At 36.9% G+C, this 26,515-nt stretch overlaps 5 protein-coding genes, 1 long non-coding RNA gene and 1 pseudogene across 9 annotated transcripts; 4 read left to right on the top strand and 3 right to left on the bottom strand.

Moving 5' to 3' along the window:
- The first annotated feature begins 468 nt into the window (after nt 1–468).
- On the top strand, nt 469–2,468 carry LOC147946645 (putative disease resistance protein At5g63020 pseudogene; annotated as a pseudogene). Its single transcript, XR_015595278.1, has one exon. The product of XR_015595278.1 is annotated as a putative disease resistance protein At5g63020 pseudogene (transcript).
- Nucleotides 2,469–4,496: 2,028 nt separating this feature from the next.
- LOC104774467 (uncharacterized) lies at nt 4,497–6,162 on the bottom strand. The gene has a single exon (XM_010499070.3). It carries the CDS (start codon nt 5,354–5,356, stop codon nt 4,748–4,750), a length of 609 nt encoding a protein of 202 aa, XP_010497372.1. The 5' UTR covers nt 5,357–6,162; the 3' UTR covers nt 4,497–4,747.
- A 754-nt stretch (nt 6,163–6,916) lies between these two features.
- Nucleotides 6,917–7,543, top strand: LOC147946644 (uncharacterized). 2 transcript variants are annotated; one of them, XR_015595277.1, is made up of 3 exons: nt 7,010–7,027; nt 7,177–7,315; nt 7,413–7,543. It is a non-coding gene; the product is annotated as an uncharacterized LOC147946644 (long non-coding RNA). The 2 variants fall into 2 exon arrangements; XR_015595276.1 differs by having other exon boundaries at nt 6,917–7,315.
- A 3,537-nt stretch (nt 7,544–11,080) lies between these two features.
- On the top strand, nt 11,081–17,417 carry LOC104774456 (protein TOPLESS). Its single transcript, XM_010499060.3, has 23 exons — nt 11,081–11,446; nt 11,854–12,005; nt 12,143–12,322; nt 12,428–12,541; nt 12,640–12,798; nt 12,900–13,077; nt 13,154–13,277; nt 13,374–13,658; nt 13,746–13,855; nt 13,938–14,007; nt 14,084–14,157; nt 14,239–14,430; nt 14,513–14,875; nt 14,966–15,106; nt 15,189–15,284; nt 15,367–15,513; nt 15,594–15,704; nt 15,784–15,963; nt 16,045–16,173; nt 16,273–16,368; nt 16,458–16,646; nt 16,746–16,912; nt 17,031–17,417. Exons 2-23 carry the CDS (start codon nt 11,926–11,928, stop codon nt 17,242–17,244), a joined length of 3,399 nt encoding a protein of 1,132 aa, XP_010497362.1. The 5' UTR covers nt 11,081–11,446; nt 11,854–11,925; the 3' UTR covers nt 17,245–17,417.
- A 63-nt stretch (nt 17,418–17,480) lies between these two features.
- On the bottom strand, nt 17,481–21,797 carry LOC104774438 (uncharacterized). 2 transcript variants are annotated; one of them, XM_087508537.1, is made up of 16 exons: nt 21,507–21,797; nt 20,932–21,164; nt 20,701–20,829; nt 20,397–20,604; nt 20,100–20,246; nt 19,766–19,840; nt 19,616–19,687; nt 19,441–19,515; nt 19,231–19,302; nt 19,061–19,132; nt 18,878–18,949; nt 18,736–18,807; nt 18,500–18,643; nt 18,308–18,379; nt 18,086–18,232; nt 17,481–18,005 (listed from the first exon to the last, which is right to left on the bottom strand). In XM_087508537.1, the coding sequence occupies exons 2-16, from the start codon at nt 21,145–21,147 to the stop codon at nt 17,821–17,823; spliced, it is 1,758 nt and encodes a 585-aa protein (XP_087364663.1). In that variant the 5' UTR covers nt 21,148–21,164; nt 21,507–21,797; the 3' UTR covers nt 17,481–17,820. The 2 variants fall into 2 exon arrangements, with proteins under 2 accessions (XP_087364663.1, XP_087364664.1); XM_087508538.1 differs by lacking the exon at nt 19,231–19,302 and having other exon boundaries at nt 21,507–21,716.
- Nucleotides 21,798–22,452: 655 nt separating this feature from the next.
- Nucleotides 22,453–25,086, top strand: LOC104774409 (uncharacterized). Its single transcript, XM_010499024.2, has 10 exons — nt 22,453–22,937; nt 23,057–23,122; nt 23,209–23,389; nt 23,506–23,702; nt 23,872–23,922; nt 24,017–24,108; nt 24,226–24,347; nt 24,434–24,519; nt 24,665–24,769; nt 24,879–25,086. The coding sequence occupies exons 1-10, from the start codon at nt 22,617–22,619 to the stop codon at nt 25,014–25,016; spliced, it is 1,359 nt and encodes a 452-aa protein (XP_010497326.1). The 5' UTR covers nt 22,453–22,616; the 3' UTR covers nt 25,017–25,086.
- On the bottom strand, nt 25,030–26,399 carry LOC104774417 (uncharacterized). Its single transcript, XM_010499030.3, has one exon. The coding sequence runs from the start codon at nt 26,397–26,399 to the stop codon at nt 25,182–25,184; it is 1,218 nt and encodes a 405-aa protein (XP_010497332.3). The 3' UTR covers nt 25,030–25,181.
- Nucleotides 26,400–26,515: the final 116 nt, after the last annotated feature.

The following is a 26,515-nucleotide window of genomic DNA, read 5'->3' as shown; positions in this document are numbered from 1 at the left end:
TTAATTTGTGTAATTAACATTTTGGTTACGAACTTACAAATTTGTGTATTTATTTATTTGACACTCACCCAAGTCTCTTTCCTCGTTGAAAATTTCTTTCCCAATTGTAATTTGTAAGTCTAAGCATGTGCATAGTGAGATCTCTGTGGACATTCTTCCAGTTTAGGTATTGGTATTGTTTGTAGTCTCTTGAACATGCTCTGATACTAAACCATACTAGATGTTCTTCTAAGTGTCTTTAATTCTTTCATACTGTTTAAGTACTTGTTTTCTAAAAACAATATTCTTATTTTAGAAGTGCTAAACAATTACTCTTTTTCTCTTGTGTTTGATTTTGTGAAGTCAGGACCGCACTCTTCATAACAAAAAAGTATGTGGGTCGAACTGTAAACTAAGAAGTTTCAAAAGGTCCTTCATGATATTTTCATAATTGCACACTAGACGACTTGACGAAGAGAAGAGCAAGATCTAAAAACGTAATAAGAATCTTCAAAGGTTAACCAACCCTAAGCCAAAAGATCCAATCTCTTCCCATCACTCTCAATCATTTTCAATTTTCACTCTCAATTTTATTATACTGTGTTTAGATAATGGACGTAAGATCTTTGGGAGAAGATGAAGCATGGGATTTGTTCTGCGAGAGAATTGGAAAAGTTACCTTGGAGAGTCACCCGGACATCCCTGTACTCGCAAGGTTACTCGTGGCGAGATGCAGAGGCTCACCGCTCGCACTTGACGTCATTGGTGTGACTATGACAGGCAAGACTCTGGTGCAAGAATGGCGGTATGCAATTGACGCTTTGACTTTATCTGCGGCTAAGTTTTTAGGTATGGACGATGAAATCCTTCCGGTTTTGAAGTTTAGCTATGATAGTTTGAAGGATGAGAGAGTGAAACAGTGTTTTCAATACTGTGCTTTATTCCCAGAAGATGGAATAATATCAAAACAAGATTTGGTAGAGTATTGGATAGATGAAGGATTAATCATTGATGGGAAAGAAGATAGATATAGAGCAGAGGAGGAGGGTTACGAGATAATTGGTTACCTTGTTCATGCTTGTTTATTGATTGAACATAGCGTGACCATGCCTACCTTGGTTCGTGACATGGCCTTGTTGGTAGCATCAAATCTTGGAGAGGATAAAGAAAACTTCATTGTGAAAGCCAAAGCAAAACTTGATGACCTTCCAAATGTCAAGGATTGGACAGGTGTGAGTAGGATGTCATTGTCGGGTAATCGGATCAAGAATATAAGTTATAGTCCAGATTGTCCCATTCTTTATGTTTATGCCTAATCTTATGGTTTTGGATCTAACGGGAAACATTGGCCTTGACGAGTTGCCTGAAGAGATTTCGAGACTGGTCTCTTTGCAGTATCTCAACTTATCACATACACATATAAAAGAACTGCCTCGGGGTTTGAAAGAGCTAAGGAAACTTGTACACCTGAACCTGGAGTTTACTAGATGGCTTAAAGGAATTGCGGGAATATCATGTTTATCAAATCTGCAAGTTCTAAAACTGTATGGTACTAGTTTCTGTTTAGATATCAAACTGGTGGAGGAGTTACAGCTCCTGAAGCATTTAAAAGTTTTGACCGTCTCGGTGGGTGATGCCTATGTCTGGGAACGATTCATGAGCATTACCAGATTGGCAAGTTGCACTCGCAGTGTCACTCTTAGGCACTGTGAAGCAGGGGCAGATGGGATATCTATTGCCGCGACTTCAAGTAGGCTTAGCGTCCTCGAGATATATGAGTCGAACATAAGGGAGATAAAGATTGCTCATAAAGTTGATGATGCAAGCAAGAATAATAGTCCAAGAAGTACACTGAGTAATACATGGAACTTCCAGCACCTCGTCAAAGTGGAAATATGCAAATGCCAGGGTCTGCAGGAGTTGACGTGGTTGCTCTTTGCTCCGAGTCTTGTTTGGCTAAAGGTTAAAGAGAACGAGGACCTCTCGTCCAAAGCTATAGCAAGGTTCAACATATTGCTAAGAAGTTTGTCACAGCCAATGTCGCTCAAAGACATAGCCAAGACATGGGACGCTTGTGCTCGGGCAGTGATTTGCGAGTACGCACAGCAATTTGGTGGTGGAACTTTCAGCTCAAAATACGGAACTTGGGAGAAACATGTAGCCGCTTCCTGAATCTGATGAAAGTCCTTAATGGTCGGTCTGTTTCATATCAGAAAACCAAAAAAAGGCTTTAGTATAAGGTTTGTATGCTCTAGTGTAGATAGTGTAGTGAAAATATAATCATACAATTTTTTTTGTGAATTTAGTGGATAGATATAGGATTCTGTCATTGATTGCTGTTCCCTTTGTAATGTTTTTCTTTTGAAATTGAACACTCACCCTCATGTTGTTGTTGACCGGCCCCTTCCAGTGCTAGTGAGTTACTCATATTATATACGTGTTATACTTATATGACTAATGAGCTGAATGAATAGATTGTTGCAAGATTATGAGTATTTGGGTTAGTGGATGCACAAACAAGCGCTTAATGCAATTAATTCCTGAAAGAAACTGCATGCTTTCATTAGTAGATTAGTTTTGGTGATTTTTATTGACATGTCTCTTTCTATGTTGTAAATTTCTTTCCCAATTGTTTAGTTGTAATTAAGTTGTGAATCTATCTTATGCATGTGAAATGTGTGTGTACACGTGTATGGTCAAACCAAGCAGAATTTTGATGTTGGCTTCATTTGACCCACAAATTTATGTCTATTACAAAATTAAAAATTTCAACTCGATACTGATCATTCAAACCCGACCAAAAAAATTACACAGTTTGGAAAAGGTTTAACGACCAAGATAGACGAAGTCCTAAAGACGAATCACACAGTTTGGAAAAGGTAAAACGACCAAGAGAGAACAAGTCCTACCGACGAATTACGAAGTTTGGAAAAGGTAAAACGACCAAGAGAGAACAAGTCCTAACGACGTCGTGGAAGCGTCATCCACGATGAGATTGATGTGAGCAGGCTCTTCTTCATCTCCAGAGGAGACTGGAAATCTTCATCTTTGTCACTGACGTCAAAGTGGTCCAAAGAGTCGCAAAAGACGTCAGCGTTCGTCAGAGAATTTGGGAACTTGATGTTGAACAAACATGTAAGCAGAGCAATCACCGAGTTGGTTGTAGCGGCCATGGCAAGTGTAGGATCCATGGCAGTGAGAAGGTAGTCATGGGCATCAAAGAACAACCACAGGGAGTTGAAGCTCAGCAACAAAGAGTGCAATGGACCAGCTAGATCAGCAACACTACAAGGTTCGTAGTGAGAGAGAATAGCAACCCACTTCCTCAAAGAGAGAATCTTGAACATGTGCAATTGGAAAAAAACAACAATTAATAGATAACCGATTAATCTATATAACGATAACAATCCGAATAAATGCGAACAACAATTGCGACTTTTTCATTGTACATTTTTTATAAAAAATTGTTCTTTTTTTTTGTTTTTTTTTTCAAAAAATTTGTATAATTTTATTGTTCATTGTAGCGTTGTGTCTTCTTGTCATATTTATTCATATTCTTTATCACAATTTTTTGTTCTAATAGATGTGTCTATATATTTGTTCAAAAAAATAGTCATGTCTTTTGAACTCTCTATATATTTGTCTCTTCATCGATAACAAACAAATCATTGTTTGTTGAAACAAATTTTTTATTTTATGTTGAATCTAAATAATTTGAATATTAATATCCAATACTCAACGTTATTCTATAATCTAAATAAAATTTTAGAAATGATTATAGCAATATATAAATTCAATACAAGTTAATGTATAATTTACAGTTGCTTCTATTTATGATAAATTTTTGTACAGAAAAAGTTATGATATCTATATTTTATTTTATTTTTAGACTTGTGTATTTTAATATTAATATTTAGATGATACATTTGCACTCATTATCAAATATATTTTATAATTATAATTATTTATTAGAAAATATTTATTTTCAGTTAGGATCACTTTGTCATAATAGTTTATTAGTTTTAGTTTTTTATCATAATTCTTCATAAAATATTTTATATTTATAATCTTTTAAACAATTTTTTTTGCAAATTTGTGTTTCTTTGCTATAATATTTTATTATTATAAATTTTCATTTTGATTGTGTTTTTACTAATACTTTATATTTAATATTTGTGTATTCAAACTATTCTATTGTTTTCAAATAATTTCATAATCTATGATGCTGAGGCTGTTAGACAAGGAAGCTCAACTTGTTACGGACCAGATTGTTTCAAGCTGACTTTCATGATACTGGCTTGCGTCTGTGGGGTTGCCGCAATTCTCGGCGTGATTTTAATTGTTAGAATAAGACCGGTTTATCAGTCTCTCTATACGGTTCAAGATCTTTCCGGTTACCTCAAGAGTAGTGTAGTGGTATCACCTGAGGCAGGTTTTAGTTGTCGTGGTTATGTGTGTAAACACTTTTCTCAGAAAGACAAAGAGTAAAAAAGTAGTTAAAAAAAGCTGTAAAGAAGTTTTTGACTGGAACAAAGACTTAGGCCAAAAGCAAAGACTGAAGAGACAGACTCATTACAAAGACCCACACACACTCACACACACCTGACACCTCCACTCAACCCTAATTGTTAATTAACCAAAAAAAATGAATTACCCTAATCACACACTCCAACACACAAAGGCCAAAAAAAAAAAACTTCAAAAAAAATCCATGGTGGAAGAAACCTAAAACATCATCTCTCACCATCAAATCTGATAACCAAGATTACTAAGTAGGTTTGAGATTCTGAAACATAGAATCCCATTTGACATCTTCGAAACAAGTATCTTGATCATAAAGTAGTTTCTCATCCTTGCAACTGTAATCAAAAACCATGGGACTTGAGAAGCTATCGAGTCTACAAGGAGTCCCATTGGTCAAGAGCAACCTCTCTTGCTTTTCAAATCCGCCAGTTCCATTACTCGGCATCACAGATCTCTTGTTCCTCTTCATAAACCCGCCTCTCCACTTACTAATCCCGCTGCTCGTCTTCTTCTTCGACGGCACCAACACCAGAGCTCGAGACGACTCTTCTTCGCGGCGGATCCAGGCGCGTACGTGATCCGAGAAACATTTCCCTGTTTTCTTGATTGCAACCACGAATCTGGAGATCGACCTAGAGGTGAGAGGAGGAGCGTTCTTGCGATCTCGGCGAGCGAGTTTGAGAATCTCGAGACGGTGTTTAGCGATGGAGATTCCCATGCTCTGGAGAAACTCGTGGTTGAAGTAAGCAACGTCTTCGAGTTCGAGCTCGTTCTGGGAGAAGGAGAGACCGTATTCTTGGATTAGAGAAGGTTCAAGGTTTGTTCTCGAGAGCCATAAGAACCAATCTTCCATTGAACAAGGTTTTGTGTGTGTTTGTGTGTGTTCGTTCTGTTTTGTGATAAAGATAGTATATATATAGGGAGAGAGAGAGAGACAGGTGCGTGAGGGGCTTTTTTGACTTTTTTGAAAGTAGCGGGCTTCGTCGTTAAGGTAGTTGAGGCGTAAAGATGGACTCTATATTTGATTAAAGTGAAAAATTAAAATGGGTCAAAACAAAAGTGAATAACATACAAAATTTACGAATATATACACACACAGAATATTGATTTTTGTGCATGTAAAGTAAACCCCATGCTTGTTTCTTGTTTGAGTAATTTCTGAAGAAAAGAAATGTGTGTGTGGAGGGAGAATGGGGAGAGTGACCCATCAATTACGGTGTGGGGAAAGGAGCAAAACCAGTGGGATCTTTACTTTTTGTTTATGGGTCACTCTTGTATTTTTTTCTAAAATCTTATTGTGCCATTTGCTTTTGTCGTTTAACATGTAGTAGTAGTAACTAGTAAGTATGTCAGTATAATACTAGTGTTTTTGGAATCTACTTTTGCTTTGTTTTTTTACAAACTAAATTATATAATTCGCTAGGAAATTATAAGAATCAAGTGAGGGATTAAAAAACACAACTGTTATATAAATATGCACTGGGAGGTTTAAGGGACATGATGATGATGTCATTTACGAAAGGCTGATAGATTAACTCAGATTGGATCTAGTCCAAATATGTCCCCCTCCCTTATTAATTAGTAACACACTATATTAGCACATTCTCTCTACATGGCAAAAAAAAAAAAAATGTATTTTTATGGTCAGAGATGAAAATGGATGGAATCTTCCAATTTAGTTTCTTAGATTTATACTGTAGTAAAAGTAGGTGTTTGTGGCTTGTTGCATAATTTTTTTAAAATAAATAACTTAATTTTTTAAGAAAATATCAAAATAAAATTATGTTTTTAAATTTGTTTTCTTGCGTAATGCATAAATTTTAAATTTTTATTTTCATCAAGTATAGAAATCTATTATATTTCCTTACTTTAATCAATCAAAATTCTAATATAATCAATCTCAAGAGATATAGAAATTAGATATGATTATACATAAATATCTTTTCATCTTGCTTTAATCTTTTTACTTTGTTAAACTTTGTTATCAGTTTTTCTTTATTATATTTTTAGTTTGATATAAAATAATTAGTCATTTGATATTAATTATTGCAATTAAAACCATAAACTAAAGAAAATCAATTACACAAACATACTTATGTAACATTTAAAATAAAAATATAATAATAAATGGAGATGCCAAGTGGTCATTAGGGAGAGAGAGAATCTTATATATATATTTAAATTCCATTCAATCTATATATATATATATATATATTTCATAAAAATAAATTTAATTCAATATTATAATTAAAATGAGGAGATTTACATTTTAAAAGTAAATCATTTGTTATTAACTGTTGCAATTAAACCCATAAGTTAAATAAAATCTGACACACATACATATCTAAATTTTTTAATATATGTATATATATATATATAATACTAAATTGAGATGTCAAATTTTCCAATAGGAAGACAGATATATAAATTGCCTTGAATAAGAGCTACTTGTGTGGCAAAATCATATTTTGCTAGTCAAATTTGTTTCCTTTAAATATATAATGTGTCAAAGCTAATTAATTATGTAAGAAAATATTTATTTACTTCTTCTTTGACTAGAAACATAAGGAAATAGTGAACTGAAAGATTATGTTTCTTATTCATCTTTGACCATAAACGTTACCTATTTAATTACCTATGTTTGGTTGATGTATATATATATATATATATTAGAAAATGTGATCAGAGATGAGTAAAAAGAAAAGAAAAAGAAAAATGGCTATCACCACAAAGAATTTAATCGCATTTGTTCTCACCATTCTGGTTGTTATATCTTCTATTCATTGTCGTACAACATCGGATATTGTTCCTGGTATTTAACTATTTATTATGTTCTTTTTACTACGTACATTATATTATCAATCTTCATGAATAATATACATTGATCTAATATTGAATCAAATATATAGGTTTTGAGATAAAAGAATCCGATCACGTATGCTTCAATGCATCTCCGTGTTTGCCTGAGCAGGGAGGGGAAAAAGGATGCAATGCATTTTGTTCGAGAATGAAATTTAAAATAGGTCATTGTCTTCATTCCGGAAAGGATGCTGGAATATGTTGCTGTTATTCTACATAAATAAAATAATAATAAATATATATATGTGTCCTGACGACTGAAATAATCTAATACTCCGTCGTTAATACATGTTGGTAATATGTTTTTTACCAATATCGATCGTTAATAATAATAGTCAAGCGGTTTGAGTTTTACAATTCAAATATACTAGTCATTTCACTATTATGTTCAATGTTTTACCATCGAAGTAGATATACACGATCGAGAATTTAAATTATAAAATTCTACAAAACTAAAGAAAATCGTATCGTATATACCACATAACTTGGTGGAGGAATTAGTCAGAAATACTAAACTTCGTAAAGACCAGGATTTGCAAGATCAGAACTTCACCAACAAAAGTCACCAATTTGTTTTTTTTTTTTTTTGGCGAGTGTGGTCTAGTGCATGAGCAGTTGCTGATCCATTACATGAGAAACAATTCTCTTTAATTCTCTCTGTTCACTAGAATGGTACAGGAAAATAATTTGTAGATTCTATCCATTTTCATCTTTGACCATAGAATACACCTTTTTCTATTATGTGTGTTTGTGTACGTTATAGTATTTGACAAACCAAATATTGGTGGTATAATGCCATTGCCTCGTATAAGTCGCAATACAGTTGATATATCGATATCGCCAAAATAACCCGGGATATATATGAGAAAACGGAAGATGGCAAAGCGATGATTTTAAACTTTGTATGTGAACGTGTAAGAAAAGGGGACACATAGTCACATATATTAGTGGAAAGTGACCAATCCCTAACACCTCATCCCCTATATCTATTTATTATTATTACTCCACTAATGACTATGTATGTGTAGTCCATAAAATCCTCTCTGCTAGCAGGGATTTGACTGAACATACATATACTTGGACAATATCTAGTTGAATACTAATTAAAACCAATCTGTTGCCAAACTGAAAATATTGAAGAGAAAATCTATGTGGACAAATGAATAGAGAGAACCCTGTAGTTGGATTTATGATTTAATTGGGGATTGTATGTGTATTAACGCACGGTTACCACCGGTATAGAGATGTGTACGAGAACGAGAGTAACATCGTGAATGATTGATTAAATAACATTAAATGTGGAAAACAAATAGAGGGAAGTTGAGTTAGGGCTGAGGTTCATCAAAGCGTCACTGATCTCGTGAGAGTGAGACTTTTGGACGGATACGCCTTATGTGACCCCACGGTGCTTTGCTTTTGGCCGGAGAGCCTTTTTTTTTATTATTAGTGAAAAAAGAAGAAGAAAAAAAACAGAAAAGATGCAACCACCCATCCCCTCAACTCTCTCTAATTAATTATTCTCTACTAGTACTATTCTTTTGTCTAATAAGTTTTTCAATAAAATTACTCATTATTGTATTTTGTTTTCCCTTCGGATTAAGATAAATACTATTTCTTTGAGAATTTTGTTTCCTTTTTTTTGAGTAACCCAGCTACATGGATTCAAAACACATACGCTAATCTCCGGAACTTGTAAAATTTGCTATTTCAAAGCTTACAATGATCAATTTGATTAGATCAAATATAAGATAGTGCATGTAGATGGTGGGATTTGGATCCTAATAACTTCGACCTATATATATGACGCACTTTAACTTAAATCATTAGACTACAGCTACGACTGATGAGTTAAAATGGTAAAGATTTCTTTTATATTATTTTCAACCTATTTTTTTATTTATTTATTTTTTTTTATCTCAAACACTTTTTTTGTTTACTAAAGAAAACTTCCAACTTATGCATGTTACTGGAAGTCTGGGAATAATCCTTCTCATGTCCTCTATTTTTTTTTCTTCTATTGAATAGCACACCGTAGTCAAAATTTACATAGAGACATTTAGTTTATAATCTGTTGTGTCTTTAGTTTGACAAAAAATATATATACATATGTTGTGTCTTTCATAACAATTTTCTATTTTACATAACATGTAATGTTTTTAACACGTATTTGTAACTTAAAAAAAAATAAAAAACCGTTTCGTTAATCTTAAACAGTTTCGTTAATCTTAAATGCTTCATTTTTATGTATAGAATTATGACATGTTTGTTTTAAGACCATCTCCAATGTATATTTCTATTTTTTCTATAAAATAGAGTAACTCTATAATATAGTAATAGTTAATATAAAAAAATAAAGATAAAAATAGAGTTGTTTTATATATATAGTAATTTTGAGTAAATATTGTTATATAATAAAGTTTTGACCTAAAGAAATTCGATTTATTATGTTAACAGTAAGTACTATATATCGTTTTAAGAAAAAAAGATTGAAATGGTCCTCGCGATTCGTGATTGTTAGTAGTAGACTAGTCGACGTAGTGGACAACTACTGTATAAATAAAATAAGAAAAGCTAAAAATAGATATACACACGCTAAAATAAATTAAAATAACATACTTACGTGCTACTTAATTCACAACTACACATATTCATTATATATATAGTACTATTTATCACGTTACGTGTGGTGATGGTGAGACGACAGTGTTTGGTGTTTGGACGGGATAGATGTCAAATACTCAAAACGTGCGACTCTATATATACACACACACCAGTCCCTCATTTATTGCCCCATCCTGCATCGATACCTTCACCTCTAGTTTAACAATTTATAAATTGAGCACTTTCAGTTTTGTTTTAAAAATTAATGTTATTCACTTTTTGAAGCTCTCTAACTTGTAGTTATGTACTTCCTCGCCATTAAACAAAACCAAAGAATCCAGCTCATTCCAATCTACCTGCTCCTAGCTAAGTAGAGCTATCTAAACAAACTTTCTTCATACGGTGGTGGTGGTGGTGATCTAACTTAAAAAAGTTTAGGATTCACCTTTTTATAAAAATCTGTGTAATTTAAGTTTGACATATTAATAATAGTCAACAGTCAATGCAAGTGGATTTACATTTTTTTTTTTTACAAATGTGGACAACCCAAAAAAGTTAAAAAGAATAATTCTTCAGCAATATATTGGAGTTACCAACCCAAAAAAAAAAAAATGTTTAATTTAGTCTTTTTTCTTATACAGTAGTCATATCGTCTCGCGTGTGTAGTAACTTAAAATCGCGATAAACCGAGCCTATCATGAGTGAGTATACCGGCGAGAAGAGAGACGTAGCATCTTTCTTTCTTTACACGAGTTGAACATTTCTCTCCCTATCACGTGACGACTAAACCGCATCTCAAGAGCAATTGGACTCTCTAAAAAAATGTCATATCCGTAATTATCAGCCAAACTCGAGGGTAAACGACTCAAAAAATATTTTAATTAATTAAATATAAAATAAAGGCTTTGTCGTGCCACGAGGGATCAACAGACAAGTCTGACACATTGAATGAAACTCTCGCCGTTAGATCTCTGTCTTCTGCGCCATCTCACGAAATCGACGGTTTCCAAGATACGTGTAACTACACACCGCGACGTAGAGGATTGTATCTCCGTGGAGTACAGCTGGCAACTAATATTCCGAGCCGATAACGTCGAGAAATGTAGCCGATCTAGACGTATTGATAAGCAGTACTACTTATCGCTAGTGCTTATCGGAGTTAGCTTTTTCTAGAGTGATAGATCAACCTGCTTATCAGCATCCAATTATCTGTCACCTTCTCTTATTAAAATCTCCATTTCTGCAAGTTTTAATGTCCGTATATATATATATATCTCTTTAAGAGAGAGAAAATCCTTTTCCTCTAGATAGAGAGATATAGAGAGAGAGAAAGAAGAAGAAAGAAAGCTTTCATTTTTATTTCTTCCAAGTTTGCTTTTTTTTTTTTCCCTAGAGTCAAAAAAATCAATCCATCATCTCTATGCTCTGGTCGTCGTCGTCTTCTTCTTCTTCTTCTTCATAGATCTCTCTTTCTTCTTTCATGGTAAGTAAAGCTTCACGCTTGTTTCTTTCTCACACCTTTTGCCTCTGTTCGGTTCTGTAAATGGAATCTAGCTGTTTCGAGTTTTTATTTTTTTAATCCTTTTGTCCTATTTTTTTTTTTCTTTCTGGGTTTTGCCTTTTTTTTTTGCTTCTCTCCTTTCTGATAATTATTTTGCTTTTGTTTTGTTTTTTTTTTTCATGTAGTGAAAAAAGATTCTCTTTTTTTTAAAAAGCTATTTAATTGCATCTTCCAATTCCAGGAAGACCTAAAATTTCCTGATTTTTTTCCGTTATCTGCAGAGAGAGATGCCAAGTTTGTGGATAATTTTTGGTGTTCATGTTGTTGTTTTATCTAATTACCATAATCCAGATTTAAGCTCATTTCCGGCCATTATTTTAATTTTGCAGATCTGGTGATAGTTTAGGTGTGTGTTGTGCATCTGAGTTGGAAAAAGTCTTTTAGGAAGTGAGATATAAAACATGTCTTCTCTTAGTAGAGAGCTCGTCTTCTTGATCTTACAGTTTCTTGATGAAGAGAAGTTTAAAGAGACTGTTCACAAGTAAGTATTCTTCTTACTCTCTAGATTTCACTCGCCCTCCTCCTTTCGATCTATTCCAGGAGTTTTTGGTGGTTACCAAATGAACTGCTTCTTGTGTTGGTTGGTTAATAATGCATTTGCTTTTCTCATGTTTGTAGGCTTGAACAAGAATCTGGTTTTTTCTTCAATATGAAGTATTTTGAGGATGAGGTGCACAATGGAAACTGGGATGAGGTTGAGAAGTATCTCTCTGGTTTCACAAAAGTTGATGATAACAGATACTCTATGAAGATATTCTTTGAGATAAGAAAGCAGAAGTATCTCGAGGCTTTGGATAAGTAAGTCATGATGGTTTGTGATTTGTTTTTTTCTTTCAGTGAAATAGCAAAAAAAAAAAGAGTTTTGATTTGTGTGATTCACCTGGTGACTTTTTGTTTTGCTAGGCATGATCGTCCCAAGGCTGTGGACATACTAGTGAAGGATTTAAAAGTGTTTTCAACTTTTAATGAGGAGCTTTTCAAGGAAATTACGCAGCTCTTGACATTGGAGAACTTCCGGTAAAGTCATATTGGTTTAATGTTGTCTAAAGCTTTTCTTTTTATTCAAAAGAACGATATGCAGAGGATTAAGTGTTTTAAGCTTGATGAACTTTTAGGGAGAATGAACAGTTGTCCAAGTATGGGGACACCAAGTCTGCAAGAGCTATCATGTTGGTGGAACTCAAGAAGCTGATTGAGGCGAACCCGTTGTTCCGTGATAAATTGCAGTTTCCTACTCTTAGAAACTCAAGGCTGAGGACTTTGATCAACCAGAGGTTTATATTTGCTTTATCTCTTAATCATTTTGTCTCATTCACTTCAATTTGTTTGGCATATTATGAACTCATTCCATCTTTTGTTACTGCATAACTTGCAGCTTGAATTGGCAACATCAGCTTTGTAAAAATCCAAGGCCAAATCCAGATATAAAGACACTTTTTGTGGATCACTCTTGTGGCCCTCCAAATGGCGCACGGGCTCCATCCCCTGTGAACAATCCACTGCTTGGTGGAATACCAAAAGCTGGAGGATTTCCTCCTTTAGGCGCACACGGGGTAATTTAATATATCTGTCATTTTATATTTTATTGTTTCATGAGGCCAAGTGTTTGATTGTCTCTTTTGTCTCCAGCCATTTCAACCAACGGCCTCACCCGTTCCAACGCCTCTTGCTGGTTGGATGTCTAGTCCATCCTCTGTCCCACATCCAGCTGTCTCCGCAGGAGCCATTGCCCTTGGTGGTCCATCGATCCCAGGTACTATTTGCTTATCAAATGCGTGTTACTTCAGACAAACTTTGTGTGATCTCTGCAATGTGCTTACAATGGAACTCCTTTCTTATTTTGGTATAGCGGCATTGAAGCACCCGAGAACTCCTCCAACTAATGCTGCTTTAGACTACCCATCAGCGGATTCTGAACATGTCTCAAAAAGAACAAGGCCTATGGGAATCACTGATGAGGTGAATTTAGGTGTGAACATGTTACCGATGTCATTTCCAGGGCAGGGCCATGGTCATACTTCAGCAGCTTTCAAAGCACCTGATGACTTGCCTAAAACAGTCGCACGAACTTTGTCTCAGGGCTCATCTCCCATGAGCATGGACTTTCATCCAATCAAACAGACTCTACTTCTAGGTCTGTTTCTTGCTCTGTGTATGTGTGTTTCATGTAATTACTTATAATCATCAACGACCTTCTAACTTGATTGCGTTGTTGTACCAGTTGGTACAAATGTAGGAGATATTGGGCTGTGGGAAGTTGGTTCTCGGGAAAGATTAGTACAGAAGACCTTCAAAGTTTGGGACTTGAGTAAATGTTCAATGCCCTTACAGGTGCCTATGCATAGCAACAACAAAACATCAGTACTGGTTTATGTTATATGAATCTGCAATGACTAAGTATTTGTGTCTTCAGGCTGCTCTGGTGAAAGAACCTGTCGTTTCTGTCAACCGCGTGATATGGAGCCCTGACGGTTCCTTGTTTGGTAAAGAACTCACCTTTAAATTCAAATCTGCTCATGATTGCAACTTTATAAGTCAGCCCAACGTTCTCAATTGCAGGAGTTGCTTACTCTAGACATATTGTACAACTATACTCTTATCACGGAGGCGAAGACATGAGGCAACACCTTGAGGTCTCAGAACATTCACAAGCCTCTCTTTTTAACATTTTTTTTCCTCCTGGGATTTGTCTTGTAATATTGTGATTATTTCAGATTGATGCTCATGTTGGTGGTGTGAATGATATTTCCTTCTCGACTCCAAACAAGCAATTATGTGTAATAACCTGCGGTGATGACAAAACCATAAAGGTCTGGGACGCTGCAACAGGTGTCAAAAGGCATACCTTTGAAGGCCATGAAGCTCCTGTTTATTCTGTTTGTCCTCACTACAAGGAAAACATTCAGGTAAGCTTAGCTATCCATTGATCTCCTTGCCTTCCAGTACATGCTTTAGTTTTCTGATTTGTTGTTTCTTCTTGTCTTCTAGTTCATATTTTCGACAGCTCTCGATGGGAAAATTAAGGCATGGTTGTATGATAACATGGGTTCTCGAGTTGACTATGACGCACCTGGTCGCTGGTGTACTACAATGGCTTATAGTGCCGATGGAACTAGGCTATTCTCTTGTGGGACGAGTAAAGATGGAGAGTCTTTCATTGTTGAGTGGAATGAAAGCGAAGGAGCTGTCAAAAGAACTTATCAAGGGTTCCACAAGCGTTCTCTCGGTGTTGTGCAGTTTGATACAACTAAAAACCGTTATCTAGCTGCTGGTGATGATTACTCCATTAAGTTCTGGGATATGGACACTGTACAGCTTTTAACTGCCATTGATGGCGATGGAGGCCTCCAGGTACGAGGATAGAAAAAACCCTAATTTGAAAAGTCTGAAGATATCTTTTTGGAGTCTCTTCTTTAATTGTGATTCTTTATGTTAAACTAGGCAAGCCCGCGTATCCGGTTTAACAAGGAAGGCTCTCTCCTGGCTGTGTCTGCTAACGAGAATGTGATCAAGGTTATGGCAAACTCAGATGGTCTAAGGCTATTGCACACTTTTGAGAACATTTCATCTGAATCCTCCAAGGTACTTTAAATCTAAGATAAGCTTTAAATAACTTGGCGCCCAATTGAAAGATTTTATCAACACTTAATTTCTACATTTGCAGCCTGCAATAAACAGCATCGCAGCAGCAGCTGCAGCTGCTGCAACGAGTGCTGGACACGCAGATCGATCAGCCAATGTAGTTTCCATCCAAGGAATGGTAAGAAGTATCATTTTTTTGTTCTTTCCTTAACCATTCTCTTCTTATCTTTCCATCATTCATCATCACTTGCTTTTTATAGAATGGCGATTCGCGGAATATGGTGGATGTGAAGCCAGTGATTACAGAAGAATCAAATGATAAGTCTAAGATATGGAAGCTTACTGAAGTCAGCGAGCCTTCTCAATGCAGGTCACTGAGACTCCCTGAGAATCTGAGAGTCGCCAAGGTATACATATATACATTTTATGAGCCATTAGGCTATATATATATATATTTACGGATGTTTTTTTTTCTGTCATTTTGCAGATATCAAGATTAATTTTCACGAATTCGGGAAACGCTATCTTGGCTTTGGCATCAAACGCTATTCATCTTCTATGGAAATGGCAGCGGAATGAACGCAACGCAACTGGAAAGGTGACATTGACTCTATCTCTTTCTTGGACAAATAATAATTAGTGTCACTGACCTCTACATCTCTCAATTGTCCGTATAGGCGACAGCTTCTTTACCGCCTCAGCAATGGCAACCAGCAAGTGGGATCCTAATGACTAACGACGTTGCTGAAACCAATCCCGAGGAAGCTGTACCTTGTTTTGCTTTATCCAAGAATGATTCATATGTAATGTCAGCCTCCGGAGGAAAGATCTCCTTATTTAACATGATGACGTTTAAGGTAATGGGGGCACACAGATGTTTACGATTTGATTATTTGTGTATGCATTTTGATTGACTGTTCTTGGCTAATAATTTGCAGACAATGGCTACTTTCATGCCACCACCGCCTGCTGCAACTTTTCTTGCTTTCCATCCTCAAGACAACAATATCATCGCTATTGGAATGGATGATAGTACGATTCAGATTTATAACGTCCGTGTTGATGAGGTAATGATTCAAAATCCTTAAATGAAGAATGTGGAATAGAAGAAGCAGTTTTTTGTTTGTTGATATGATGGTCAACATGTTCCTTGTTTGCTTGCGCAGGTGAAGAGTAAGCTTAAAGGTCATTCAAAGAGAATAACTGGTCTTGCCTTCTCCAACGTATTAAATGTGTTGGTTTCTTCTGGAGCAGATGCTCAGGTTCCCGCCTTTAACCATCTTGTTTTGCTTTTTGGGAGTCAAATGAATACAAGATCAATGGTCTTGAAACGTTTTCGTTTTTGTTGCAGCTATGTGTTTGGAACACAGATGGATGGGAGAAGCAGAGAAGCAAGGTTCTTCCTCTTCCGCAGGGAAGACCAAGCACTGCACTGTCAGATACTCGTGTTCAGTTCCATCAAGATCAAGCTCACTTCCTCGTTGTGCACGAGACACAGCTCGCCATTTACGAAACTACCAAGCTCGAATGCATGAAACAGGTATTTTAGTTATACAGTCCTCTCTCTCTCTTTCTCCCTAAGATCTTCGTTTTTTGTTTTTGTTTTTTTGAAAAATGATAAATGATTGCTTTGTTTCAGTGGGCTGTGCGAGAATCATTAGCTCCGATCACTCATGCCACTTTCTCATGCGATAGCCAATTGGTCTACGCGAGTTTTATGGATGCAACAGTTTGTGTATTTAGCTCTGCAAATCTAAGATTGCGTTGTCGTATCAACCCTTCTGCGTATCTACCAGCTAGTCTCAGGTAAACAGAGGAGAAGAATCTTGAAATTTTCAACAGCAATCATTCCTTCAAAAGCAATCTTTTAAGTTTCGGAAAGAAGTTTCAGCTCATAAATCTCTTCTTTTATTCATTTGCGCAGCAATTCCAACGTACATCCACTAGTGATTGCAGCACATCCGCAAGAACCAAACATGTTTGCGGTTGGTCTCTCAGACGGAGGAGTTCACATATTCGACCCGCTTGAGTCCGAAGGTAAATGGGGAGTCGCTCCACCAGCTGAGAACGGGTCAGCTAGCGGCGCAGTGACTGCATCTTCCGCTGGAGCCCCTGCCTCTGATCAGCCACAGAGATAATCTGATCTGATTTGGAGAGTCACCTGCCTCCCTGATTTCTTCTTTTTTTAAAGACTTTCGTTTTCTTTTTATATTTTTGGTAGAAAGGTTTATGACCCAGCGATTCTAACATGTTTAGATGTAACATATTTTCACAGTAATTCAGCAGTAGTAAAGTTGGATGAACAAAGTAACTGCTGTTGTTTCTCTCTCTCTCTTTCCGTTTCCGAGTTTTTTTACATTTTGTTACCTTTAGATTTTCTTGTGCCAGAAAAGATTTTCATTTATATAATACATACGATATATCGAATTTACATAAATATTTACAATCAGTGATCTGTTTCTTAATGACATTTGTTTGTTCACTTCAGTGGATACACAAACCAAACAGATCCCAGACGCCGATCACATTAGAAGAGCCATCAAAGGTCCAAACATAGCTTGGAAAGAAGCATTATTTACAGTTTCTTCAGCAAATAATCCCGAAGAAGAGCATAGCTTTAGACGATATATGTAAGACCGGTGGCCTTTTTCTGAGACCACAAGAGATCGATCCTATTTACAGAGTTCGTGACTTTGTCCTTTTGACAAATAATTTTATTCAGGACGGAAGTTGACTAGGTGTGGAAGATCAGTCGCCTGAAGCTTCCTAATGTCGTTAGCAGAGAGTTTGCAGGACTCCAAGGTCAGAGATCTCAGGTTCTTCAATGGCTTCAGGTGACGTAGTCCTGAGGTCGATACTCGAGAGTTTGAGACGTTTAGAGAGACCAATCCAGTCAATCCTGCGGGTCCATGAGATCATGGTTTAAATTTCAGGTGCAGCATATGATTTGTCTGATCAAATCAAGAGCTGTATCCTTACCAGAAATAAACTCCAGTGTTTTGTCTGTGAGATTGGAGTTTTGTGATAGATTGAGGAGAGTGAGGGATGAAAGATCTTTTATGTTCTTGACACCAGCATCGGTTAATCCACCGCCACATATTTCAAGTGACTGCAGTTTCTTCAGGTCTACATCAAAATAAAACCATTAAAAAAGCATAAGAGGCAGATCTCAAACGATGAAATAGATGATATTAGACTTACTCCGCAGGTGATTTGTTCCAGAATCTGTGATACGAGCACCAAAGAGATCAAGGTGAGTCAACCCTGTCAAACCTAGAACAAAAACAGACGGGTTGGAATTGGATTTCACTTAGGAGAACCTGTAACAACATTATTCAAACGCAAATATAACTTGTTGACAGTCACATTTTATGGATTTTATGAACGACTTACTTGTGAGTGCGGAAAGACCAGCATCAGTAACATGACGAGCATCCAGATTCAGTGTACGAAGAGATGTCAAACCAGATAATTTCCTTAAACCGCTATCGGTTACAACAGTGAATGACAAGTTTATGCTCTCTAGGTTTGACAGGCCTATATATATTAATATAAATGCAGTGAGCATAAGGCCAAAGAACACAAACGATACAAAATGGAAAGGACAAAGGAATAAAAAAATGTTGTACCAGAGAGATGGCGAAGCCCATTGCTTCCTACTTCGGTATCGGACAACTCCAGAGATTTCAACCCAAGCATACCTAACACCACATGACTATATATGAATACCGGAAAATCCGTGATAAGAGCAAAAACGGAAGTAGCAATCACCTGATAAATGTACCAGTCCTTCATCACCAATTCTGCAAGAATCCAAGTTTAAGCTCTCCAACTTTATCAACCCTGAGAAGATAATCCATCTTGATTAGAAATTTAGCAGACAACAAAAATGGTAAAGAGAGATGAAACCAATAAAAATAGTGGATATGGAACATAGTAAGAAAGTGAGATAACCTTTCAGGTGGACCAAGCATGAATTTGTAATGTTGTTCATGCCCAAGTTTAATATCTTCAAATTAGTTAATTCTACAAAGATGCGTGAAACAAGTTATCCCATACTGAAGAGTTCTTCGCTAAGTAAAACAAACGTTTTTTTAACTGCGAGGAAGTCAGGTAACACTCACCTGAAAACTTTTCACACCCACTGTCTGAAAAGTTACATCTATTGAAGTTCAAAAACATCAATTCTTTAAGAGCTACATAAACAAAAGAAAATTGACTCCTATAAATTCAAATGGCAAAACTCCAAAATATTTCAGCATACATCTAACTGGCTGAAGTACCTCGAAAATACAACAAAGCTTAAATACAACAATAAGGATGGCTATACAAACCTGTGAGTGTATTCAAGCATGCAGCAGTAACATGACGGCACCCCTCCAAGTTCAATAAATTAAGCTTTTTTAGCCCTGAAGCAAGCAAGTGGGAGAAATGAATCGAGCTACGTCTACACCAAGAAGATGTGAGACAAACGGTGAAAAACTAGAGTATAATAATCAAAACTCCTACCTTCAAGGTAGCTAATACCAAAATCAGTAATCTTACTGCAGCAAATCTGTAGGCTCCTAAGATTTGAAAGTTCTGAAGCAAAAAGGAGTTAGCACATCTCTACAGGGAAAAGTTAAGAAAATATGTGAGATTGACGCATGTTGTTGCTACCTGAGAGAGGCTCTATGTCTGAATCCGTTATGCAGTTGCACCACTTTATGTTCAAGGACTCTAGTTTGGTTAAACCTGGAAAAGACAGAATTTTGCAGAGACGCTAAATAGGATGAAGAAAGGACATTGCTTAATCAGATGGAAAAATAGGATGCAGGATTGATATTGGCATATTCCAAGACAACTGTCACCCAATACACATATCTGTGTAGGCTTCAAATTGTAGAAAATCATAACTTACATGGCTTCAGTGTGCACAAATCATATAGAACTCTCAATAACAGAGATGTCAGAAAACTGACAATTATCACAACAAAACAGTAAAGCTATGTACCTCGCAGGTGAATGAGCCCACCGTGAATCCCGGGACACTTCTCAAGATCTAATTTCTTCATGTTAACCAAGTTGGAAAAAGCACGCATGCCTTGTGCAGTGATTGCAGCATTTCTTCTGAAGCTCAGGCTTGTCAAATTTGAGAGGCCTGAAATTGTTTGTGAACAGTTATCATTCGAGAGGGAAAAAATCCACCAAACAAATGAAAGTAAGTACATCAGGTCTAACTGTAATGTAGCAGCTACGCTTAGGAAACATCAACATAAAATAGAAACGTCTGAAAAAGAGCAAAGCTTACAGCTGAGATGCGCAAGCCCATGGTTTGATATCTGATCACAGAAATTAAAGTTCAAGGATTCCAGGTTGTTGCAACCTTTTAAAGAAACCAGGGCAGAGTCTGTGATATCAGACCCAGAAAAATCAACAGAAAGCAAAGATGTACTTTGCGAGGAGATGACATCCATCCAGTCATCATTAACTCCAGGGTATTCTCCCAAGTAAAGATCCTGCTTACACAAAAATTGTGAAGTCAGACAAATGTTTATATACAAATAAACACGAAGGGGAACAATTGTAACAAGAGAAGCACAAAGGAAATTTACCTGGATAGCACAGTCCCGAAATGCCTCAAGAGACTTTAAAGTTAAGCGCTGGGAAAACACCAATTCATCAAAAATCTGCTGACTGATATCCCTCGGTAGGTCAGAGAACTTGGTATATCTATCTATGTCCTGCAATGCAACAACAAAAAGTCAACACATTTTGGTCACGTTTATACAAAAAAATAAATAACAAAAGGCTGATAAGTAAGTGGAAACAATATATAGATATACCTCCTGTATCTTGCGGAGACAGAGGTCCATAAGAGATGGACATCCTCCATGATTACGTTTAACATCGGAGCCAGACCTAGAGAGGGAAGTAGCTAACCATTTGGAACTAGAACTCTTGCTATATTTGCCAGAGACACCTCTGTTTAAAATATCTTCAACTTGTTGATCTCTCTTCCTTGAGCAAGCTCCTCCCATGATGATGTAATCAAGAAACATCAACCTTCTTATAGAGACTGAAACAGAGCACGATCACAATCCCTCACTCACGTCAAAATAAAAAAAATAAAAAACAACTAAAGAAACTCCTTCAAATACAATGAAATGATTGAAAACTCAATGGAAACAAAAAAGAGATAAGTGTGAATCAACAGTATGTGATGTGAAGTGAAGGGGTTTTAATTCCAAACGAAAAAACCCAGAACACCCAAAGTAGACCTAATTAGATCATATAATCAATATACAAGTAAAGCAAGCTTAGCTTAAATATTAGAAAGAGAGTAAAAAAAAAAAAAGAAACAGAATAAAGCAAACTGTTCACCAGGAAAGAGTAGTTGATCGGATAAGCCGATACGTACCTTATCATCATCATGGCCGATCGATCGCAGATTATTTGTTCTGAGGAATTTTTTAAGCTGAGGGGTTTAACAGTGATTGATCTCTCTCTGATCAAACCTTTCTTTTTGTTGTTGTTGTTGAATTTGACGAGACGGTGAGGAAGAAGAAGGAGAGAGAGAGAGAGAGAAGTATAGAAATGTGCAAAGTGGCCGTGAACCGAGCCTGGTTCTAAACCTACTATCGAGTGACACGTGTAAGATGAATCACCCTTTGGTGTGGTACGGAGTTTAGGTTCGGAACAATGCGTTTCCTTTTTTTTTGAGATAAGATGGAAGAATAAACAAGGTCATGGGTCCCACTTAATTGTGGACCCCGCTTTTGAGATTTTTTGCTCCTATTTTATTGATTGTTGTTATTATTTTATTCTGTCACTTCACAATTTTTTAAAAAATGGTCAAAGAAAAATCAGTTAACTAGAATTTGTGTCATCAACCTACATTTACACAAATTACAAACGATCCAAAAAAAAACTGTTTATGAGAGATAATGAAGTAGTAACTTGGGATCTGCACATCACAAGAAAAATCAACAAATTTTATGTTGGTTCTCTTGTTTTAAAAACAATTTTAATCAACTTATCTTTCAATCTATTTTAAACAGTTGCATTATAAAATTAAAAAAAAAACAACTGATAACAGAAATTATCGCCATAGAATGATTTTTATTTGTTATAAACTGATAATGGGTTTTTAGCGAAAACAAAAACTACTAATTTTAAGGATTATGCTCTTCTTCAAGTTTTGCATCTAATTTTTGATCCACGCAAAGAACTATTCTGATTTACATGATTTGTAGCCAAAAAAAAAAAACACACAAGTGGACTACAGAAAAGTTACTACTATTTTTGTGTGTTTTTGTTGTTGTGTTGCGAAATAATAAAATAAGTGTGTTTTTCTACCATTATGCAATTGTTATATTTTTTTAGTACACAAACAAAACTAAGTACGAACCAGGGGTCAATCTCGACCGTTCGATCGAACCGGCAAAACAAAAAAAAAGCGCGTAAGTCACAAAAACAAGTCTGTCGAACTCTCTTCACTGGATAGACCTTTAAACCCTAATAACCAGCAATGGCGACGCCGTTGAGACTCGACATAGCCACGGCTCCACTTGCTTTCACCGTTCCCAGATCTAATTTTTCGTTGAACTACCGGTTCGCTTCTTCTGCTAGTCGCAGGATAGCCACAGTTTCCGTCAGAACCAACCCTTCCCCGTTCTATCCCGCCAAGCTTTACTCTGATACCCGTCGGAGATTCCACTCCGCCGTTGCCTCTGATTCCTCCCTCGCGCTTTTGGATACCGAAGATTCCTTCGATCTTGCCACTGATGATAATTTACCCGATAATCGAATCCCGGCGACAATTATCACCGGGTTCCTCGGTTCTGGCAAGGTGAGGCTAGGCTTGTTATTTAATTTCAAATCTAGGGTTCATCATCTGCCGCAAAGCTTTTCAATTTTGTGTGAGCAAATGCTGATTTTGCGTGGGGTTTTGTCTTTCTGAGTATACAGACGACATTGCTAAACCATATATTGACGGGAGATCACGGGAAGCGCATAGCTGTGATCGAGAATGAGGTATTGTGTTTTATTCTCTGTGTCTGAAAAGTTGGATACAGTGAATTTTAAGATTTCTGATTTGTGGCTGAAATGTGAATTCTCAGTTTGGTGAAGTGGACATTGATGGATCGCTTGTGGCAGCTAAAACTGCTGGAGCAGAGGATATAATGATGCTTAACAATGGCTGTCTCTGTTGTACTGTTAGGGGTGATCTTGTGAGGATGATTTCTGAATTGGTTCAGGAGAAGAAAGGAAGATTCGACCATATTGTAATTGAGACTACAGGTTTGAAAAATATTTTTAGTTACTCTTTAATTCAGTTGAATTAAGCTCTAGAACTACATGATCCTTTTAGAAACCACTAGTGATGAATTTATAACATGTATTATGTTCTTGTCCAGGATTGGCGAATCCAGCCCCAATTATCCAAACTTTTTATGCTGAGGATGAAATTTTCAATGATGTCAAACTGGATGGAGTTGTCACTCTGGTTGATGCTAAACATGCTCGTTTGCATCTTGATGAAGTTAAACCCGAAGGCTATGTCAATGAGGCGGTTGAACAAATTGCTTACGCTGATCGTATCATAGTTAACAAGGTATTGTCAAGTTCTGTTTCTACCAAATTTTCGCGATTAGCATTACCATGAAAAATTGTATTTGAAATGTGTGGTGGATGCTTGTAGTATAAACTTCTCTACGGTTTGCTATGTATGGTTCTACCTTGACAAGTCATACAAGGTGAAAAATGTTTGTACTTTGTTGCAGACTGATCTTGTTGGTAAGCCCGAACTAGCTTCAGTGATGCAGCGGATAAAGGTAGATACTGCTTCTTTTGATTATTGTTTTCTCCTTGAACATCTATTTATTCTCTTTGCTCTGTATTTAACAATTATGCTATGGTTATTGTCAGACCATAAACAGCATGGCTCACATGAAGCAGACAAAATATGGGAAGGTTGACTTGGATTATGTTCTTGGAATTGGAGGGTTTGATCTAGAAAGGTCCGGTTTACTAATCTCTTATTACAAGTCATTCTGAAAACTTCTGTCCGAGGTCTATAGTAGCTCTATGCATTTGTTACGGTTTATTGCTGGTGGCTAACTGTTTTGTCTTTGCAGAATCGAGAGCTCTGTGAATGAAGAAGTGAAGGAAAATCACGAGGGACATGATGATCATCACCATGACCATGAGCATGGTCATGACTGCCATGATCACCACAATGAGCATGATCATGAACACGGTATGTTATAGGATTACCAAAGAGTGGTCTTATTACTTAATACTGATCGCCTACATGCACTGATTAGTTTGCTTCTGAAACCGCAGAGCATCACCATTCTCATGATCACACCCATGACCCTGGTGTTGCTTCAGTCAGTTTAGTTTGCGAAGGTGACTTAGACCTTGAGAAGGTATAACCCAATATGGCTCAAATTGTGTAACATGTGATGCATTAAACCGTAGGACCAGAAGTCTTGCTATAAATTTTAAATGATAATGGAGATGCGTGATTGATTATCTGCATTATCTAGAACCTTAGTTTTGACAATGGATCAGGCTAACATGTGGCTTGGGGCGCTATTGTACCAACGTAGTGAGGATATCTACAGAATGAAAGGTATCCTCTCTGTCCAAGACATGGACGAAAGATTCGTGTTTCAGGTGACCATCATTTATCATTATTTTGATCATCATTTCAACTGAATCTTAAAGCATTGAAGTCTTTTGATGTAGAATTCTATCTGATGACGGTTTTTAATGGTTGGGACAGGGAGTTCATGAAATATTCGAAGGATCACCAGACCGGCTATGGAGAAAAGATGAAACAAGAACCAACAAGATCGTTTTTATTGGCAAGAATTTGAACCGAGAGGAGCTAGAGATGGGTTTCAGAGGTTGCTTGATTTGATTATAGTAGCAAATATTAAAAACCATTGCATTTTGTATCCGTTGATCAATGGAAACTTTTGAACAAGAAATACCGTCTAAAGTTTGACACTAACTACAAAGGGATGAGTCAAGAACATATTCACCATACAAAACACCCATAAGCGACCTGGCAAGATTCCTATTACTACCGACCAAATAAATTCCTCCATTTATCCTTCAAATCCACCTCACTCCTATCAGCTAAAACAACAGGGTTTGAATTCTTGACATCTTTCCATGATTTTCCAAACTCTTTCACTCCTTCCCTCAGAGCTGCCACTTCTTCAGGAGTCCAGAATTTCATCGGCCTTCTGGGACGCGGCCTTTCCAATCTTACTTTCTTCAACGGTGATACATTCAGAGGTTCCGGGGTTGGTAGATGAGGCCGGACTCTTCTAGACGATGATGTTCCCTCACTATCTTCTGCTTCAGTCCTATTTGCCTCATCATGCTGAGGAGTGACATCATTTGACTGCTCCATTGCATCGTCAGGTTCTTGCCCTTGCCTAGTGGAAGCATCAATGAGTCTTTGAATTTCCAGCAAAAAATCCTTAAGCTCTCGAGCAACTGTTATGTCCCCCTTATTAAGACTTGGCTCATGTTCCTGTTCTTGTTCATTCACCTTATCTGCCCCATCATGTTTCTCCACACCTCCCACTTCTTCAACATCATTATCATTCTCTCTACTGCTTCCATTTCTGCCCTCCCTCCTCACTCCAATATTGTCAATGTTGTCACCTGCTCTACCAAAGCCATTACCTCTATTCCGGGAATCCTTGCGCTTAAGCAACCTCTTTCGAGCTTCTGATTCAAGAGAGGAACACCCAAGTAGTGCCCACTGCTCTTTAACAAGCTGACTGAGATGAGAGATGGCATTGTACCTGATATTAGTCTCACGGATCTTCCTGTAAATCTCAGGTTCCTCAAACGCCTCGTTTAAATCACTCTCCCATTTCAACAACTCGTGACTCACCAAATCGCTCTCTCTCTCCTTCAACATCCCAATCCGCTTCTTCCAAATCCTCTCAAGGGCATCGCCAAAGAAGCCATCCGAAACAGTCACTGGCCACATAAACCTAAGCGTGCATTCCGCAGCCGTCCAGCAGTAGGCAGATTTGAGAGACCCCATGATTACAGAACGTTCCTGCAACATAAGCTTCTCCAAAATCTCGAGGATATCAAGCATTCCTTCGTCGACTGTACCTCGAATCAAGGAATTGGAGATGTCCCGCAAAACGGCAGTTATCTTGAGCTTTACACAGTCGTCGGAATCTACAGGTGTCAGAGCTGATAACAGAGGAGAACCGTAAACCCTAGGATTTTGTTGCCGACGGAGGAAAAATTCCGCTACCCACTTCTCCATCACTTCCGTTTTTGAATCACAAAGACCGTGATCAAAGATTCATCATTTGTTCAGTTTTCGTCGTCGGTGAGAAGGTTTAGGGTTGTAATTTTGGGAAGACAAAAAGCTCCGACCAA

The sequence above is a fragment of the Camelina sativa genome, chromosome 3 (assembly GCF_030686135.1).
Source record: "Camelina sativa cultivar CO46 ecotype springtype chromosome 3, ASM3068613v1".
NCBI lineage: Eukaryota > Viridiplantae > Streptophyta > Magnoliopsida > Brassicales > Brassicaceae > Camelina > Camelina sativa.
Note: the sequence above shows the minus strand (reverse complement) of the source record. Positions and strands in the feature narration are given on the sequence as shown.

What these genes read in the sequence shown, in the direction of transcription:
- LOC104774467 (XM_010499070.3), bottom strand. Translation starts at nt 5,356, where the DNA reads ATGGAAGATTGGTTCTTATGGCTCTCGAGAACAAACCTTGAACCTTCT.
- LOC104774409 (XM_010499024.2), top strand. Translation starts at nt 22,617, where the DNA reads ATGGCGACGCCGTTGAGACTCGACATAGCCACGGCTCCACTTGCTTTC. An exon ending in GGAGGGTTTGATCTAGAAAG is followed by an intron (nt 24,109 to 24,225) that starts GTCCGGTTTACT and finishes TTGTCTTTGCAG; the next exon opens with AATCGAGAGCTCTGTGAATG. An exon ending in ACGAAAGATTCGTGTTTCAG is followed by an intron (nt 24,770 to 24,878) that starts GTGACCATCATT and finishes TGGTTGGGACAG; the next exon opens with GGAGTTCATGAAATATTCGA.
- LOC104774417 (XM_010499030.3), bottom strand. Translation starts at nt 26,399, where the DNA reads ATGGAGAAGTGGGTAGCGGAATTTTTCCTCCGTCGGCAACAAAATCCT.
- LOC104774456 (XM_010499060.3), top strand. Translation starts at nt 11,926, where the DNA reads ATGTCTTCTCTTAGTAGAGAGCTCGTCTTCTTGATCTTACAGTTTCTT. An exon ending in TTTCATCTGAATCCTCCAAG is followed by an intron (nt 15,107 to 15,188) that starts GTACTTTAAATC and finishes CTACATTTGCAG; the next exon opens with CCTGCAATAAACAGCATCGC. An exon ending in TATCTACCAGCTAGTCTCAG is followed by an intron (nt 16,913 to 17,030) that starts GTAAACAGAGGA and finishes TCATTTGCGCAG; the next exon opens with CAATTCCAACGTACATCCAC.
- LOC104774438 (XM_087508537.1), bottom strand. Translation starts at nt 21,147, where the DNA reads ATGTTTCTTGATTACATCATCATGGGAGGAGCTTGCTCAAGGAAGAGA. An exon ending in GTCTCCGCAAGATACAGGAG is followed by an intron (nt 20,830 to 20,931) that starts GTATATCTATAT and finishes GTTGCATTGCAG; the next exon opens with GACATAGATAGATATACCAA. An exon ending in TGGTCTTTCCGCACTCACAA is followed by an intron (nt 18,380 to 18,499) that starts GTAAGTCGTTCA and finishes TTTTTGTTCTAG; the next exon opens with GTTTGACAGGGTTGACTCAC.